The sequence below is a fragment of the Pimephales promelas genome, chromosome 23, assembly GCF_988280905.1.
Source record: "Pimephales promelas chromosome 23, fPimPro1.hap1.1, whole genome shotgun sequence".
In the NCBI taxonomy this organism is placed as follows: Eukaryota; Metazoa; Chordata; class Actinopteri; order Cypriniformes; family Leuciscidae; genus Pimephales; species Pimephales promelas.
This window is the reverse complement of record NC_142791.1, coordinates 3,195,001-3,212,945: the sequence shown is the minus strand read 5'-3', so window position 1 is coordinate 3,212,945 and position 17,945 is coordinate 3,195,001. Positions and strand designations below refer to the sequence as shown.

Here is a 17,945-nt window from a genome sequence, read left to right as displayed (position 1 = left end):
AGGACGCACAGCGGTCTTTTAAAAAGCATGTTGTTTGAAATATTCTCTGGATGATGGCCAGGGAAGCCATCAGTGTCAGATGTACATATCGGCCTGCCAAAAGAAATAGTCCAGTTGAACTGAAGGCAAACACCTCAAACAATCCTGCACAAACTGATAACTCAATGTAACTTTGAGAAATCGTACAAATAAAAGAGCAATTTGCCAAATAATTATATTGATTTAAGGGGCGAGAAGAACAACCACAAAGGGTTGAGAAAAATCCCTTTTGACCACCTAGGATAAAAATGTTGCAAGTAGCACAATAACATGGTAAAATGCAATTGTGTCGATATAGGCCAGGTGTGACGTTCTCCTAAATAAGCAAAAAAGGCTCCCCTGCCAGCCTGCTATTTTCATTCCCTCTTGCTGAAATTTACCTGATATATTTGGCCTTCTGATCTCCTCGGATCTGTCTCTGATATCCCATGGGACCGAGGAGAGCACATCCTCTGCCCGGCTGCTGTTAAGACTAATAACAACACCAACATCCCGCCAATCTCTCTCCACTGCAAGCTAGGCCAGCCAGGCAGGGGCCAACACACACACACGCAAGTACAACACACACACATCTGATCAAGTACAGTCCATTTTCAGACACTTCCTGCTAAAAATAATTACCCTCCTGGAGACAGAACCTCGCTGGAGGCTGCATAGACATTTTGTATAAAGAGAGAGAACAAGGGGATGAGGAAGTGCTGGAATTAAAGGGGCAGCGCATGTAGTGGACTAATCCAGAGATGTCATTGTCAGACTAAAAAGCAGAGTAAGGCTTTACCTTTGCCTACAGTAAACACATCATATGTAACAGAGTTTTTTTTGTTGTTGTTGTTGTTGTTGCTGCTGTTTTAAGAAAATGAGAAGATCCAAACTAGAAAAATACAATAACTATACCAATACCACTCTTTAGGCCATAAATTGCAAGAACGAGGAAGTTAAGATGGATATTTTGATAGCATCTCTGATTTAAACTTACTTTCCAAAAATGGAGATAAAACTTATTTTAGACCAACTTAATTTTATTCACAAAATTCAGATTTTTAATTAGATTTTTTATCATATTTTACATTGAATTGAACTGGTAAGAGTGTTTGGTTGAAACTAAGACCTGATTTAAAACATAGAGGGTTTCATCGTTTTGTGTCAATTCATACTTAAAGATATACTCCACTTTTTTTTGGAAATGGGCTCATTTTACAACATTTGGGTTTTACCGTTTTTGAATCCATTCAGCTGATTTTCTGATATTTAGAAGAATTCAGTTTCTGGTCCCATTGACTTCCAAAGTATATATTTTTTCCAACTATAGAAGTCAATGGGACCAGATACTGTGTGGTTACTGATATTCTTTAACAGAAAATCGGCTGAATGGATTCGAAAATGGTAAAACTCAACTGTTTAACTCTGGGGGTGTTGTAAAATGAGCCTATTTCCAAAAAAAAGTGGAGTATCCCTTTATATTTAAACAATACAATTCAAATCATTCTAGAATTGAGCTAAATCATGACCTACATTTGAAGAACCACCAATGTTTTGCATATGATATCGTAATCAGCACTGACGATAGTGTTCATACCCCTGCGAACAAGCAAATTTGGAGGTCTGACCCCTCCCCAAACACCCCCCACCCCACCACCACGACCCCTGTAGCGATATTCAAGCATGAGCCATCGGCAGAACAAATCACCAGAGCAGCGCCGGGGTCACAGTTTCTTCACCCCCCCAACATGGAAATCCATGTCAGTTTCCCTCCCCATGGGCACCATTTGAAATCTTAATATCGTTTTCCAGCCACTAACGGCATCTGGCTTCCATTTCCACTCCTCCTGGAGGTTTTCAGGTCACTAATAATAACTGTTTCAGGCAAAAGTGAAAGTTCAGCCAAAGTCTAGCTCCGAGCCAGATCAGGGAGCCCTGCTGCTGCTGCCGAGTGTGAGGTGGAGCTGCCCGGTTCCCTAGGCACCGAGGGCCCCCGCAGAGGATTTTGTTTTGTTTGGGTTTTTAAAGTGCTGAGCCCAGGCTGGCAAGGGACGTCTGGAGTACAACCCAAAAGTGTGTGTGTGCGCGAGTGCAATGCAGAAGGGAAAAAGTGCGGACAGGAGGCTAAAGGGTCTCCTGCTTATTTCCCATTCCCACAAAGCACTTAAACCACAGCTGGGTGCGAACTCTTCGCCATGGCTACCTGAGACTCTCCAAGAATAGTAATGGAGCAAGACGGCACTCAAAGTTCTGAGATGAACTTTTCCGGAAACTTGCTGTCTTTCCCCCTCCAACCGTCCAGACCGTCCTACTAGAGTTGGTCTCCAAAACCTCACCTCAGTTTGCCTGCTCTTTCTTAGACCAGACAATAACTGTGAGGAGCCAATTGAAGCGTAAGGTTTATTTTTCTCAGAAACGGCACTAAATTCTTCCAACCCAAAAAAGTTCCTTGCTCCGAGCCTCAGTAACACTCTCTTCCCCTGTTCTGTGCTGAAACAGAAGAGGATCCAGAGAGATCTGGTTTATGTTCCCCTGTTATGAAGATTAACCTTCTTTATGGACACAATTACTCATCCATACAGGATAAGACTGCGGCTAAATTAGGAGCCACCATCATATCACATAATGTACTGAGCATCTGGGGCTCCTCAAGAATAAAAACTCCTCTAACGGAGTCCAACGAAAACTCCTGTTTTTACAGACAGGCTATTCTCTTAAGATTATAAAGTCTAAGCGAGCTTACACGATCGTGCTTATGAAAAAACTTTTTTAATATATATATTTACAGTTTTGTTCAAAAGTTTGGGGTCAGTAAGATTTCGTTTACATTCCCCAAGGATGCATTCAATTAATCAAAAGTGCAAGTAAAGTCATTAATATTTTAAAAGATTTTCAATTATAAATAAATATTGATAATAATAAGAAATGGTTCTAAAGTACCAAAGAAGCTGAAAGACCGATTTGTGACGCAGAAAACTAGAGTAATGGCTGGCATTTTAAAATAGGTGAAAATTTAAGTTAATTATATTTCACAATAGTACTATTTTTCTATTTTATCAAATAAAATGTAGCCTTCCTGAATATTAAAAAAAATGTTCCAACCCCAAAATTTGATGATTATATAAAACTGTGATAAAAGAAATATTTAGAAATGCTTCTCGAAATTTAATTTCATTCTGTTGTGCTTGGGTCAACTGTTCTTGAACGTGTCTTCAACAACACTATGACAACCTATGCACCCAACACATGCAGTGTCTTACAATTTTGCCATCTTATATGAATTATTATATGTTAAAAAAAAAAATATCTGGGTCAAGTGGCCCCTAAAACAGCATTCACCATCTACCCCTCTACATTAAATATCTTCTTTTGTATTGCCAGGTTTGGAAGGGTGAGTATGCGTTGAAAAAACACTTAACTCTCCTTTAAGGACAATTAGTCGCTTAGGTTTTTTTTTTATGTACTTTTGCTCAGTCAATAGGCCAAAGGCAACTTAATATAAACCACTTTTTAAAATTATGATTATAAACATTTACATTAAACAAATTAGGTAAATGCACCAGAACAAAACATATGAAGGTTGCTGTGCATGTGCCCTTCCTTCCCGTTCTTATTGAGGAAGGCTATTTATATCTCTAGGATTACGCACACAGCACAAGGTTAAAAAAAAAAAAATTGGCATTGGAGTCTGGAGTGGAACAGTTTCTGGGTCTGCTGGTTAATCCATTCACTTAGTCACAAAAACACCTGTTTGTGCTTGAGACGGCAAAGTTAAACAACAGTCCAGATGTCTCTCGACAGAAAGCGCTCAAAGGAAGTCGCCGCGCAAGACAAAAGAGTGTGTCACCTTACGACAGGTATCCAGTGATACAGCGCACTTTCTCAGTTGGCAATCAAACCAAGGCTACACGCCAACGAGAGAGAGTCCGCATTAAAAAGAGTTCAAATCGAGAAAGAGCTTGGGTCGTCCTGCCAAAGGGTTGGCATCTTATGTAACCCAACACAAATGTGATTCATCCTACATGTGGAAGTCCAACTCTTCCCGCACAGAAACTGCACAGAAACTCTGGGCTGCTGTCGGAAATACCAACTGGCAATGCGAAACACAGACCACAGCTGACCTACTTATTCACACCTGATTATGCTGGCGCACTACACACACGATGCAATATGGCGCTACATCCTTTGGCCCATGCCACGGTCAGCAACAACGCAGGGCTGTTTCAGCAGTCCGAGTACATTTACAGCTGACGGGCGCTGATGGAAACTCCAGCTTTTCAATCATCTCTCGCAGTGAGCGGTAAGAAAACGAGAGAGGGAAGGAGAGCGAGAGAGATAAAGGGAGAAAGAGAGGTGCGCGCCTCCTCCTCCTCCTCCTCGCCTCAGCTGAAATGGACTGTTCATAGCCCCCTAAGAGCTGGGCTTTTATCAAACATGGCATGTGAGTGAGATTCCAGTCTCTCGAGTCTCCCACACATTAACAGTTCCGACTGCGAGTCTTCGGCCTCTGCCGCCGCGCGCGATCGATACTCTGATATTTAAAGAGCAAATACAATCTCTATTTTTCAAACAAAATCTCGCCCAGTAAATTATCGAGCGAGGGACGATGTCTGCCTGCTGCTTGGATCGAATGCGAGATCATGACGAGTCTTTTTGTGTTGGATAAATAGTGGGTTGGCTTCACTGTTAGCTAGGCTGTAGTAACGGTAATGGTGTTTGCAAACAATTTTAGTTATGAAATGCAACATATTCTGAGGATAACAAAATTGCAGTGTAGGTAAGGACAAGTGACAGGTGGCATCAGTTCTGAGCGCTAGCTAACAGTTTAATCAATAGTTGGTGGTTGACGTCGACAAGAAACCGTGTTTGCAATCAATTTTAGCAATCTGATATGGATAATAAAATATTCAATGATTTAGACAGTTTGGTGGCATTAGTTTAGAGATGGAAGACAAACATTTGTATCTTCTTAGGAATAACTAGCATTCATCACCCACAAAAAGACCTGGAACTTGTATTTATAGAGTAAATGCAGTCCATTTTGAGGAGGCTAAATTCGTCGATAACTAGTCAGGTTTAAGGCTAGCTAGTTTGTAGTTTCACCAATATTTTGTTGATTAAATTCAATCTTAAAGATTTAAGTGTTCAAAAACCTTTTACCTTCTATATTGAGACATTTCTGAGGGGAACAAATATTCAAATGATCTAGAGTGGCATTAATAGGCATTGATTGAAACAAGATAAGTTTGAGAAAAGTCATTTCAGACAATTATTGTACTTTCAATCATTTTGATTTAACTTAAAGGAACACTCCAACTTTTTAGGACTTTAGCTTTTTCACCATATCCCCCAAAGTTAGATAAGACATATACCTTTTTTATCTCCGTGCGTGCTGTAACTCTGTCTGACGCACCCACCGCTAGCCTAGCTTAGCACAAAGACTGGATGTAAATGGATACAGCTAGCATACTAATCCCAATAAGAGACAAAATTACGCAAACATTTTCCTATTTACATGTTGTGATTTGTATAGTCACAGAGTGTATAAATAACAGACACAGCCATCTATTAACTGTATAAATATTGGGAACTATATTCTCAGAAGGCGAAGCACTGCTACTTGGGCGGAGTGATAACCGCAGCACCTGAGACGCACCGTGGTGAGAAACAGAGAGTTCGTTCAGAGTTTTAGTAATAGAGTCAGCAATTACTAGATAGTAAAAGCATAGTTTACAATCATGGGTGTTCGCTGTATTGTAAAGAGCTGCGACAATAAACAGTGGAGACCTGCTAATACCATGATGTTTCATATCCATTTACATCCAGTCTTTGTGCTAAGCTAGGCTAGCGGTGGGTGCGCCAGACAGACACGTAAGGAGATAAAAAAGGTATGTGTGGCCTTATCTAACTCTGGGGGATATGGTGAATAAGCTAAAGTCCCAAAAAGTCGGAGTGTTCCTTTAAGAATCCAGAGTGGGTGATAACTATCAAACCTTCGTGGCAAGCAAAGTATTAATCGTTCACCACTCGTTCAAGTTTATATTCGCAGAGAAATCCAAAATTTGAGTAACTACTAACTCAAGGGTTGCTGTAAGCTGCATATTGACCACCGGCGACTACAGAAGACAACAACGAGATGCAAACGCATCCAGACACAGGAAGATGCACCTCATTAGTTTTATGCCCGGTAAAGTCACAGGCTTTGTCAAGGCCTTTGATCTCAGCGGTTGTGATTTTTTAAACATATCTGCAGCAAATTAGTGTGGCGCGGCAGAGCCTCGAAATGGCAGCGAAGACTGGAAATAAAAACATGCTCTTCTCATCACAGAGTTGGTGAATCTTGCATGAAAACAATAGATCGGGTTGCAGCGTGAAACGTTCAAAGATGGGGCAATCACAACAAATGGTCCAGCTAAGTTTAAAATGGCTGCTTATGACAGACTCCAAACCAACAACCTGCATAAAAGCACTGGAAAACAATGAGAGCCGTCATAATTTATGTTTAATGTAGTCCTTAAAACCAATCTACGTGACATAAAACAAAGAGATAGTCGTAATGACTTTTAAAGAAGTATAAAATCTGTTTTGAGTGACAATACACAAAAAGACCATTTGGACTAAACTTCCCTTTAAGTATCTCACTTTATCTCTCTCTCTCCTTCACTCAGGAAAGAGGGCAATCGGAGCAGATCTCTTTCCCATGGCTCTTAATTCAGAACTACTTCCCTCAAACTCTTTCCAGATGTTTCTGAACAGAAGCAAATAAAACGCTGTTCTAACCTTTTTCCACAGTCTATCACAGTAATAACCTGACGCATTGTTTTAACACTATTTTACATAAATATTACTCAACAGTTCTTTTTTTTTCCCATTTAAGTAGGGCTTTAAGTAGTTTTCGAAAGGCCACCCGGAAGCAAGTGTAGTTTTCTAACTAATGTACACATTTGGATGTTACAATTTGTGATTGTACAACACAAACTGCAATTTCAACCCATTTTACTTCCTTAATCCGACATTTTTAAACAATAAAACCTGGAGGTCAGAACATCTTATCCATGATGAATTGATTATATAATAAAAAAAATTGCCCTTATTTACGCTATTAGAATAAAGCCAGATCGAATGTGAGTTTGCTAAAACAATGCTTAGCCATTTGGCTAATAGTTAACATGATCAAATAGCCAGTGCTGTAATGTCAGCAGCAGCAAAGGAAAATAGTTTCAGAGGAAATCTAATTTTATGCTAACTTAAAACAAAGTTTAACACAGAAAAAGACCATTATAGTGCCATTAAACTTGCAATTTACTCTATTTTTCTCAATTCGGTTGCTGTAAAACAAATCAGAAGCGTTAAATTCCTTCAAACTAAAAGAATTTCCAGAGTGCAGGCATGTAGACCAAACACGCCATAAAGTACGATCGAAAGGAAGCGAGAAAGAGAGAAAAAGAGAGGAAGAGAGAAGGGGTGGGAGGGGCGAGCGCTCTCATCCCCTCCTCCAACTTGGGCTCTATTTGAAATGGACGGCTAATTATACTGGTGGCGTCAGAGTTCTGGCTTCCCTGTGTGGGGCGGGAGGGGAGCGGGCCCCCTGTGAAACCCCAGCCCTCAGACGCAGCGAAAGGGGGCAGTCAGTGAGGTAATGACCGTGTGTGTATGAGCGTCTGAGAGAGGGTGACGGAGAGAGAGAGAGAGAGAGAAAGAGTGTGCTGGCACATGGCCTCCCCCCCCCCCCTGATTCCCATGGCCACTGAATTCTTCCTGCCATCTTTATCTCCAGCAACCGAGTGCAGACCGATCAGCAAATGAAAGAGGGGTCAACACGCACACAACAGCCTATAAAAAGCACTCCCTTAAACACTTTTGGCCACTTCATATTACATAGTCCAGTAAAACAAACATCTATTTAAGCATGTACACATCTATAAATATATTTAAGCACACCCCGTTTCATGTTATACACAAGTTATACATTGATTGGGGGCAGATGAACTGCCTTAGGAACGGTTTCATTCCCTCTTAGACTTGATAAAAATACATCATCATCATCAAGTTGATCACACAAGAAAAAAGGAGCTACTCTGGCCTGCAATGATCATATGAGATGGTAGACAACTACACAGAGAGAATAAACTTCTCTTATTTTCGATTGCAGCACTTAATAGACTATAGGATTATCAGCGTCTGGGCTGATCTGGAACTAGAACAAAGGTGCTCAAGAACCGGATCTGAAATCACTAACCTATTCTTTTCAGTGACTAACTACGTTTTTTTTTAATAACCAAAGCAAGGCAACAGACTGAATCTCCTGCCACAACGCAGCAGGAAATCGTAATGTGAAAATCACTACAGACAACTTAATACTGTGCATGTCATATTCCTCATGTCTTTACAAATATATGAAAAGCTATTAACATAAACAATTTTGTTTTCTTAATTTTTGTACAATTCAGTCCAATTTAGCCCAAATGATATATGTTTTTTGCCCCCCACATTATATTACGGCCCTGTCCCAAACGCTTGTGGTCTTGCGGAATTACAATGGCCGCGGTTTGCGTATGTCCGTTGCGTGAGTCCACAAGAAGTGCCCTATTTGTCATTTTAGGTTTCAGAATGTTGCTTGTGAGGGCCGATATGATGCACACTTTTAGTGAGCTCCACAACAGACTTTTACCCAACAGTCAAAGCAGCATTACGTCATGAAGTTTGAGGAAGTTTGCAAGAGCTTAGGGTTCCATTTAGAACAGGGCCCAAGTGTCTTTAACAACTATGTCCCAACATTTAAATGAATCAGTTGATACAATGCACACATTGCACTTACATTTGAAAAATACCTGGGAAATACTTTATTTTACGGTGTCCTTGTTACATGTTAATTTACTAAAAACATAAATGATGCATAATTACATGTAACTAAACACATACCAAGCCCTAAACCTAAAGTAAGTACATGTGATTATTATTATTATTACTCAGTAGTTAAAGGGTTAGTTCACCCAAACATTATGGCATTAATGACTCTCCCTCATGTCATCCCTTGCCCATAAGACGCACAGTTTAAGATATTTTAGATTTAGTCTGAGAGTTTTCTGTCCCTCCATTGAAAATGTATGTACATACGGTATACTGTCCTTGTCCAGAAAGGTATTAAAGACATCATCAGAGTAGTCCATGTGACATCATTGGGTTAGTTACAATGTTTTGAAGCATCAAAAATACATTTTGGTCCAAAAATAACAAAAACTACGACTTTATTCAGCATTGTATTGTCTTCCGGTTCTGTTGTGGATCCGTGTTCAGTGACGCTGCTGACGTATATCTGGTGCGAAAGAGATTCGTTCAGACCCTGGTGTCGTTTAAAGCCCTTTAAAGCTTCACTGAAGCTCTCATTTGGACCTTGAACCGTTTGGTGCCCAATGAAGTCCATTATATGGAGAAAAATCCTTGAATGTTTTCATCAAAAATCTTAATTTCTTTTCGACTGAAAAAAGAAAGACATGGACATCTTGGATGACATGGGGGTGAGTAAATTTTCAGCAAAAGTTTTTTAAAAGTGAATTACTCCTTGAATAACATAATTTCCATTTTTGGGTGAACTAACCATTTAAATGCTTTATTACACTGCAACACGAACACCTTAAAATAAAGTGTAACCAACAACACCTGCAAGTACATATACAGCTGTAATTAACTTCTGTAATAATACCCAGTTAGTCTTACTTTTTTTTTACACAAGTACATAATAGTTCAAGAAGCCTAATATAAAGTGACTTTTTTTCTCAAAGAGCTTTGTAGAATTTATTACGCGTCTAAATTGTGATATTAGACAAATACAAGAATCAATTGAAGTGCTTTAAGGCTAAATAAGGAGAGGCCACATGCAAATATGTGTGTTGTTTTGGGGCCTCATATAGTTGGCTTGGTTTTGAAGTGGTCAGGATCTGAGTCTGTGTCAATGTGTGGGGTGGGCTCCACAGAGACGCTGTTGTTCTATTCATCTTTCATGTCAGCATTAAAGCCATGCCTAAAAGTAGTTTACCCGCATTTTCGCAGACACGTGGCGACATTCCTGCTTACTTTTTAGGGACTTTCCCCTGTCTTTCGAATACAGTAAGGTGTCAGTCAGACAGTTATTACCAAAACCTCATGTCAAAATACCGGCGCTCAATTCAATAAGTGATGTTTGTTGGGTTTTTTTTTTTTTTTAATAAAAATACTCCAATTGCAGGTGATGAATCTCCTCAAAAATATTCAGTCACACTTTAATTTAGGGTACAATTCTCACTGTTAACTAACAACTAAAGGGGTCCTATTACACTTTTTCACTTGTTCAACTTTTGGCTAGTGTGTAAGGTTGCTGTTTGAGCATAAAAAAAATCTCCAAGGTTACAAAGCTCAAAGTTTTATTGAACAGAATCCCTTTTTCAAGAACTACAACGAACGGCTCGTTTGGACAACGCGATTTTTCAGAATCTTATGAAGTCACAATGGTACTCGTTTAAATAATTCCAACCCACGGAAAACGCAAAAAATGGGATAAAGCCCTGGTTGAGCTGCATAAAACACTGTTCCTGAACATTATAATCCCAATGTTTATCTGTGCACTGCACATTTTATGGGGAACAGCTTGTTTTCTGTAGCTTTTGTAAGTCGGTTCACCGCTCCTTATATTAACTTTGGTTTTGGGATCGATTGCTGTTTGTATTACCATAGTTTTCCGACAAAAATCACGAATGAATGGTGGATAAAATCGTATAAATAATTTTTTTTCACAAAACATACCACTCTGAAACATACTGTGAAATCCATTCTGCACAAGCATCTTGTTCGTTAACATTGTCAGGGTCTGAATCGGGCTTGAATTGGTTTGAAATTGACGCCATCCTCAATATTTACACTAAAGACCTCACAGTTATGGTGAGATGGGACATTTCCCAAAACACGTGCTAAGTGGTACCAATCACAACACACTGGGCCAACTAACCAATCACAGCACAGTTTGCATTTCGAAAGGAGGGGCTTCATCAAAATTGAGTGTTTGAGCCTGATTGGGAAGAGAGATGCTGTAATAATATAAAATGTGAAAAATAATTAGTTTTTTTGAACAATCAAGCATTAAAACATTCTAGTACACGCCACAAACTAAATCAAGAATTCATAAAAAGGCATAATAGGACTATTTTAACTACAATTTTTGCCTCAAACTCCTAATTTATGCTTATTAATTTAGTAAGGTAGTTGTTAAGTTTAAGCATTGGGTAGGATTAAGGGATGTACAATAAGTCATGCAGAATAAAGCATTAATATATGCTTTATAAATACTAATAAAGTCAATATCCTAGTAATATGCATGCTAATAAGCATCTAATTAAAAGTGACGAATTGGACTCTTAAAAGAGTCCATAAGAAAAGCTGAGGATTGCACAACTAATGTCGAACATCCAAACCTGCTGAAACTCTTCACAGGAATTTTATAGAAGATCTCTAAGACAGCTGTGCCAATCATACAGTAACCACAAAGGAACCAAAAATGCAGTAGATTACACTCGTGTGTTGTTTAGGGACACAGTGTGCCGCAGCCGGCCCATGTGCCCCTCATTAAAGATATCAAACAGATTTTAAAGTCATCACAAGGCCCCAACGCAGGTCCAGACAAGAGAGTCTGCTCACATCTTGATGGTGGCAGTACTGCCTGCGTCAATCGCTAATCTCTCTGCGTTGACGCACGAAAACTCAGGACCACACACTAAGGGAGGTTCACTTACACCTCACCTGCATCCACAGTCCTCCTCAGAGCCACGTGGTGACAGGAGGCAGCAGGTGACACCGACAAACAAAAAGTTCGGGATATATGAGACAAAAAGGTCTGCTTGGACTCATACGTTTGGGGAAATTATAATTCAGACGACTTTTTTCCACTGTCTGGTGTGGTTTTTGCAGGGTAATCCGATCTGATTCACATAGAGGCATTAATTAAGCTTAAATCAGTCGAAGTAATCAGAAAAAAAAACAGGAAAGTCATTTAAAACATAATGAAAAATAACATTTAGAGGTCTGAATAAAAGCACAAAAGTAGCAAGAAACAAAACAAGAAAGCATCCATGACATCATCAATGCCTGAACTCGCTGATGCCAGTTCATATCAGCCTGGGAGACAGATAGAAAGAGAGAGAGAGAGAAAGAGAGACCATGAAGGAGGGAAGGAGGGGAGGAAGAAGGGAGGGAGGGAGAGCACTGAAAATTTAGAGTCACCACATCAGAATATGCCTAGCTGTGTGTGTGGTCCCTTTATGTTCAAAAATATATGTCTGGAACCTAATTAAGTAAAATGATTTTCCGAACACAACAATCAAACAGCAAAACATCTGACATGCAACGAGTCTGGCAATGTTTGACAATTCCAGATTAATGTTACACAAAAAACTGAATTGCATCCTAGAACATAGTGCAACACATGCACTTCAAGTATTCTCCATTCTGCTTGAAATTAGTTTTATATAAGTAGGCTATATTTAACAAAACAATTTTTTTAAAAAGCAGCATATTCTTATAAACGTATAACGCAGAATATCTAGTCGATCAAAAAGGGTCGTTTACTTGTTACTATTGAGTAATATCGATTTTTACATGATACGTTATCGATTTATAAATGACTCGTGACGCTTATGAAGATGTATAAATGGTTACTGGTAAGAGGAAATATAAAGTTCGATCGGAAAATAGGTCAGCGATTTCTTCAAGCTAAGCTTTGCGACCTCAGTTCATAAATACATAAACTCTTAATCAATAATTGATATAATCATGGGTCTATTGTTTATGCCTAACCAAACGCGACAAATGCACTTCATACTCCTACAGCACGAACATTACAAATAACGAAAGACGAAAGAGTTCTAACTTTTACACCTAATCGATAAAAAATACCCAATAACAATATTATACCAAAACAAACTGAATCGTTACGTTCCAACAACGTTAAAACGCCCGTTTGAACGACAGAACACAAGTTATATATGTGAAAGAAAAAAAGACATTGCATTAATTTGTTTTGAATAAGTATTTAGTCGGACTTTGTAACTGGATAACGAAACAAACCTTCTTGTCTAGTGTCCCACATCTAACGTTATATTTCACAAAATCCTTCATCCGTTCGTGTTTGTTTATTGTTTTGTGTTTAATTGTTCCTGTCTGGCGCAGGTTTCGCAGCCAATTCCGTCTTCGATTTAAACTTAACTACTGAAGCTGAACTTTGAGTTTGCTAACTTCATAAACTTCTAGAGTCACACAGAAAGTGCTAGTGAACAATAAACGAGGTGAAATCTGAAAAGGAAGGCAGTCTAACACCTCTCTCGTTACTAAGCAATAACGTCTCGGTCCAGCACAGCGCCACCCGTGTAGCGCGACACACTTCTAAACACAAAATTATTTCAACAAACATACTATCTAAATCTCCTCAGCACAAACTATTCCCAAAACATCCCGGGGATGGAAAGGAGCAGTAGAGAATAGGAAAACATTCGGGCTCCCGTTGCCAAAGTGGCCGCATCCACCTTGACCGTGATGGTTGATCGATGGGAATTGAACAAAGAGGATCAATTTCCGATCAGCGCGAGAGCCGCTTTAATCAATGGGCACCGAACCCGGCGAAAGAGCCCGACGCGAGAGCGACGCGCCAGCCTCTCAGCGCGACGCTCCCCGGGGCCGGCTTACCGGCACACACAGCGAATACAAAGCGAAAGAGAGCTGACCTGGAGCTGCTGCAAATCAAAGCGTTTCCAATATTGAAACATCGATCCCGCATTGGCCGCCATCTTGAGACATATTGAGACGGAATGAAAGGCTGATAGAGAGAGCGCGAGAGGGGCTGGAGTTCAGCGCGCGCGAGAGAGAGAGGCGGGGGAGCGCGCGCAAAACACGGAGCGGAGCAGATCGAACGGCGCGGGCACGGGCGGAATGGAGTTATCGAACGAACGCCAACCTGCGATATTGAATAGGGCTACTGAAAACAATTATTGAGACCGTCCTAAATAAAAGGCAGAAAACGCGGGATGGAGTTTCCGTGTTCAATCGAGCCCCCCGTGGCGCAGGAGCGGGAGGGGGGTGCTGCTGGATACGTTTTATCCGTTATAAGAAGAGAGTTTATACGGTTATTGATTTTTTTTGTATCACTATATAGATAGATATTGCGAGACACTGATCAGACCTGACGTGAGGCGAACAACGCGAACGGAACGCGTAGCTTATGTGTTTTTTTTTATTATCCTTCTCATGGTCAGATCAAGAATCTGCTTGCCTGTTTTTTGTATTAGCACACCTGATATATTGATTTTTTATTATCTTTAATCCAATTGGAAATATATCAGATGTTCTTTTGTGTACGCACGCTATTGTCTTACAATGTGTTTATAATGTGTTCGCTGTCTAAATGCCCACTTACCCTCTGTTTTGTAGCCTACTCTAAAACCAATACATCTATTATATTGATTTTTGGGGGGCAATCTTGCGTGAAGAATGTGGATACGGCGATCGATTGCTTAAATAAAGTGAAACACAACCTAGCTCTTCTTCATATACATAGGCTACTGCATAAGTAATATGTATTTTAAATGGTAATGGACGGTGTTTAAGATGGAGGCATTAGATGGTTTGATGTTATATCATGAACCCTTGTCCGGTCGATTCCTGATGAATTGTAAATACTGCTTTTGAACTTGAACTTGGAGAGTAGCGCCCTCTATTGGGTGCATATGGTAGAGTCTCAGCTCATTGTTCATGGTGGATGCATGGTCGATGATCCAAAGTAGCCAATTAATGATGATAACCAATCGGTATTTAGCTGGGTTAATTCCTGGAAACTGATTACGCTGCTTAGATGAATACATAATTTATTAAGTAAAATCGTATTATTATTGTTATTATATTATTATTATTCAATTAGGCCTCCTGTCGATTCTTAAATAATAGTAATACTTACTGTTGTTATTTTTATTATTATATTACATAATGCACACACACACGCACATTTATATATATTAAGTAAAATATTATTATATTACATATAAATACATAGCCTAATTCATAGGCCTATATATGATATATACGCATGTGCAGCAGTTCATATTCTCTGATCGTTTGCGCTTTTACTATAAACAGGTATTTTATACAGTCAAAAACTGAAAATAACGCAAAGAAACATTTTTTTGTTGCAATTATGTTCCTTATTTCTACCTTTAATGATCTTTTTAATACAGTTTTATCACTTTGAACACATTTATTTAGTTTGTAAATTAGATTCAACTTTATTGTTGAACCTATAAAATACAGTTCGAACCAACTGTGTAATTAGCTAGTATACAGCATTTAAATAAGAACGAGATTGTGATCATTATAGCAACTAAATGCAAAAGAAACCGAGTAGGCTATGTATGTAAAAGTAAAAATAAACCAGGAGCTATAGAAGAAAGTCAAGTGCCACGGTTTAAACCTTAAGTGAACAGTAGCCGCGTTTCCACTGCCGGGCCAGGGCCGGGCCGTGCTAGTGCGTGCCAGGGCCAGTCGCGTTTCCACTGTCACTTCCGGGGCTTGATCGGGGCTTCCTCAGGGCCAACGGCCAGGATTTCTGGCCCGTCGAATACCTTGGGCCAGAGGGGGCCAGCTCGGGCTAGAGGCGTGCTCAAGGTAAAAGGCGGAGTTTATCGGTGTTAAGGAACGTTATGATCTGAAGCAAGATGCACATAGGGGTGTCCATGTTTAACCGATTAACCGTTTAAAATTGCATAACATTTTAATTTGAACTGTTAGTAGGCCTATGCCAAATGCTGCGCAACAATATATAGGCTATATAGCTACATATCGACGAATTTTCAGATATTTGTTTGATTTTTTTGCCCCTTAAACATTTAAAATATTTGACAAATTAATATGAAAAAAATATTTTACTGGTTTTCTGAGGCCAAATTAGAACCTGGAAATGATATTTTCCCCGCAGTGCTGAATGAGAAGAGCCGTAACCACAGCCTACAGAAAGGGGATTTATGGGTGATTTATAGGCTATAATAAATGTGTCTGATAATAAAATAATATAAAATAACGAGGCATTAATTGTTTATTAATAAACTAATTGTTTTCTAAATGATTTTCGGCTAAAAACATATCTCCATCTCCGGATGCACATTTAGAGAGAAATTAAGCTACATAAACATAGAAGATATTGGCTTTCGATTCGAATTTGTTCGTTTTAAATTGGACATTTAAAGCTTTAATCTACAAAGGATATAACCCCTGTAGACTAAAGCTTTAAATGTCCAATTTAAAACGAACAAATTCGAATGCGGTGGCTGTTTCAGGTCTCGCGCTTCAGTTCACGGAGATCATGAAGCGCGCCTTGATTAATTGTTAAAGCACAACGTTTTCTTGTTATAAATAAATTTATTTGCGAATAATGTATTATTATTTTCTGTATGACCAGAAATTAAAGAGTATTTTAAGTTGTTTCCACTGAAAGAAATGCAATGAAACTGTTCACATGGGCGTCTCGCAGCCATCAGTGCGTGCTCCACACACTCGATATGCGCTGATATTTGTCAAAAATATTGTGTTTATTTGTGCTCTGTTCCTTTTTTGGATAAAGGCGTCTTCTACATATGCAGCCTAATAAAATGTTACAATAATGATGATGATGGTTATTATTATTATTATTATTTGCAGACACGGAGTTTTTGTGAAATGGACGTTTTGCTTATTTTCAATTGGCAATTTCAGTTTGAAGGGTGATGGAAAGGGGCTTTAACTGCTCCGTACTTGCTGCGTTTTATTTCTATAAATTAATTTCGTTTCAAATGGGGTCCAATCAGTTATTAAAGGTGTTAAAAATCTGTATGGTTGCGGCGCGCACACTATGCACCGAGTATTAACCGATGGGCCTCGGTTAACGATTAATGAATAACTTGAAAACGTGCCCGCAGCCCTAGCCTACTTGTTATATCGCGCAAAAAATCGCTGCTTGAAATGGAGAATCGCCTTTACTGGTCTCGGGACACTATTGCAGCCACTACGGCAGTTGAGTTAATATACATGCTATCTTCCTAATTTAAAAAATAAATTAATTCATAATACCCGCTGAAATGGGTTGGGTTTTATGACGTTTGATCCTGAAAGGCGTGTTAGGGGTGGGGTCTGGGGCAGCGCTGTGGGGCTACTGGCCCGGCAGTGGAAACGCAAGCCCGGTGCTTGAGGCCCGAGGCCACTAGCTCGGCCCGGCTCGCTGTTAGCTCTGGCCCAGCCCTAGCCCGGCAGTGGAAACGCGGCTAATGAGCAATTAACCTTCATTTCTACAGCCGGATTCCAGAGTTACGTTCATCTGTGGTGCAGCAGGCCTGCTTCTCACACGGTGAGGGGGGGTTCAGACCAGACCCTGCAGGGCGGAGTGAGAATTGAAAGCTCCTCGTAAGTGCTCCTCCCCTCGGTTCCCTTCTCTGAGACACCAGGGGAGCCGCGCAGGAGAGCCAGTCCCACTGGCGGTTTGTTTTTTCAGGCCCACTGGAGCCTCTGAGCACCCAGCCCCCCCTCTCTCCGCCCAGGCGTGCGCACACCTCATGGGAGCACAATTAAGAGCTGTCTCTCCTGCCTGCCGAGCTGTGGAGGACTCCCTCCTCTACCCTTCCCCTTTTTTAATCAAATAAGCCTCCTCTTGAGGCTAGTCCTCGTTTAAAAAGTCGGCATGCAGGATTAGATTTTAATTATGGAGATGCAAAGACATGGCAAGAGAACATAATGAAGAGACAAGCAGAGATGTGAGGAGGGCATTGTTCTGGGGATGAGTCTGACTAATCTCATGCACACCTGGGTGTGATGATCGATGGACAGGTGTCTGAAATCAAGTCATAAACAGAATTGTAGTTTTATTGTAAATTATACGTATGACAGCATTT

The 17,945-nt window shown here is 40.0% G+C and overlaps 1 protein-coding gene across 12 annotated transcripts in view; it reads right to left on the bottom strand.

The window, feature by feature from the left end:
* Positions 1-13,910, bottom strand: part of cux1a (cut like homeobox 1a) — a 134,810-nt gene extending 120,900 nt beyond the window's left edge. For 10 of the 12 annotated variants that reach the window (XM_039676623.2, XM_089126135.1, XM_089126140.1 and 7 more), the window contains exon 1: positions 13,764-13,910. In XM_039676623.2, coding sequence (XP_039532557.2) covers positions 13,764-13,826 — 63 coding nt within the window. In that variant the 5' untranslated portion in view covers positions 13,827-13,910. Of the gene's footprint in view, positions 1-13,110; positions 13,293-13,763 lie in introns of those variants that run through there. The other 2 variants (XM_089126138.1, XM_039676625.2) reach the window with 2 other exon arrangements.
* Between the last annotated feature and the right edge of the window lie 4,035 nt (positions 13,911-17,945).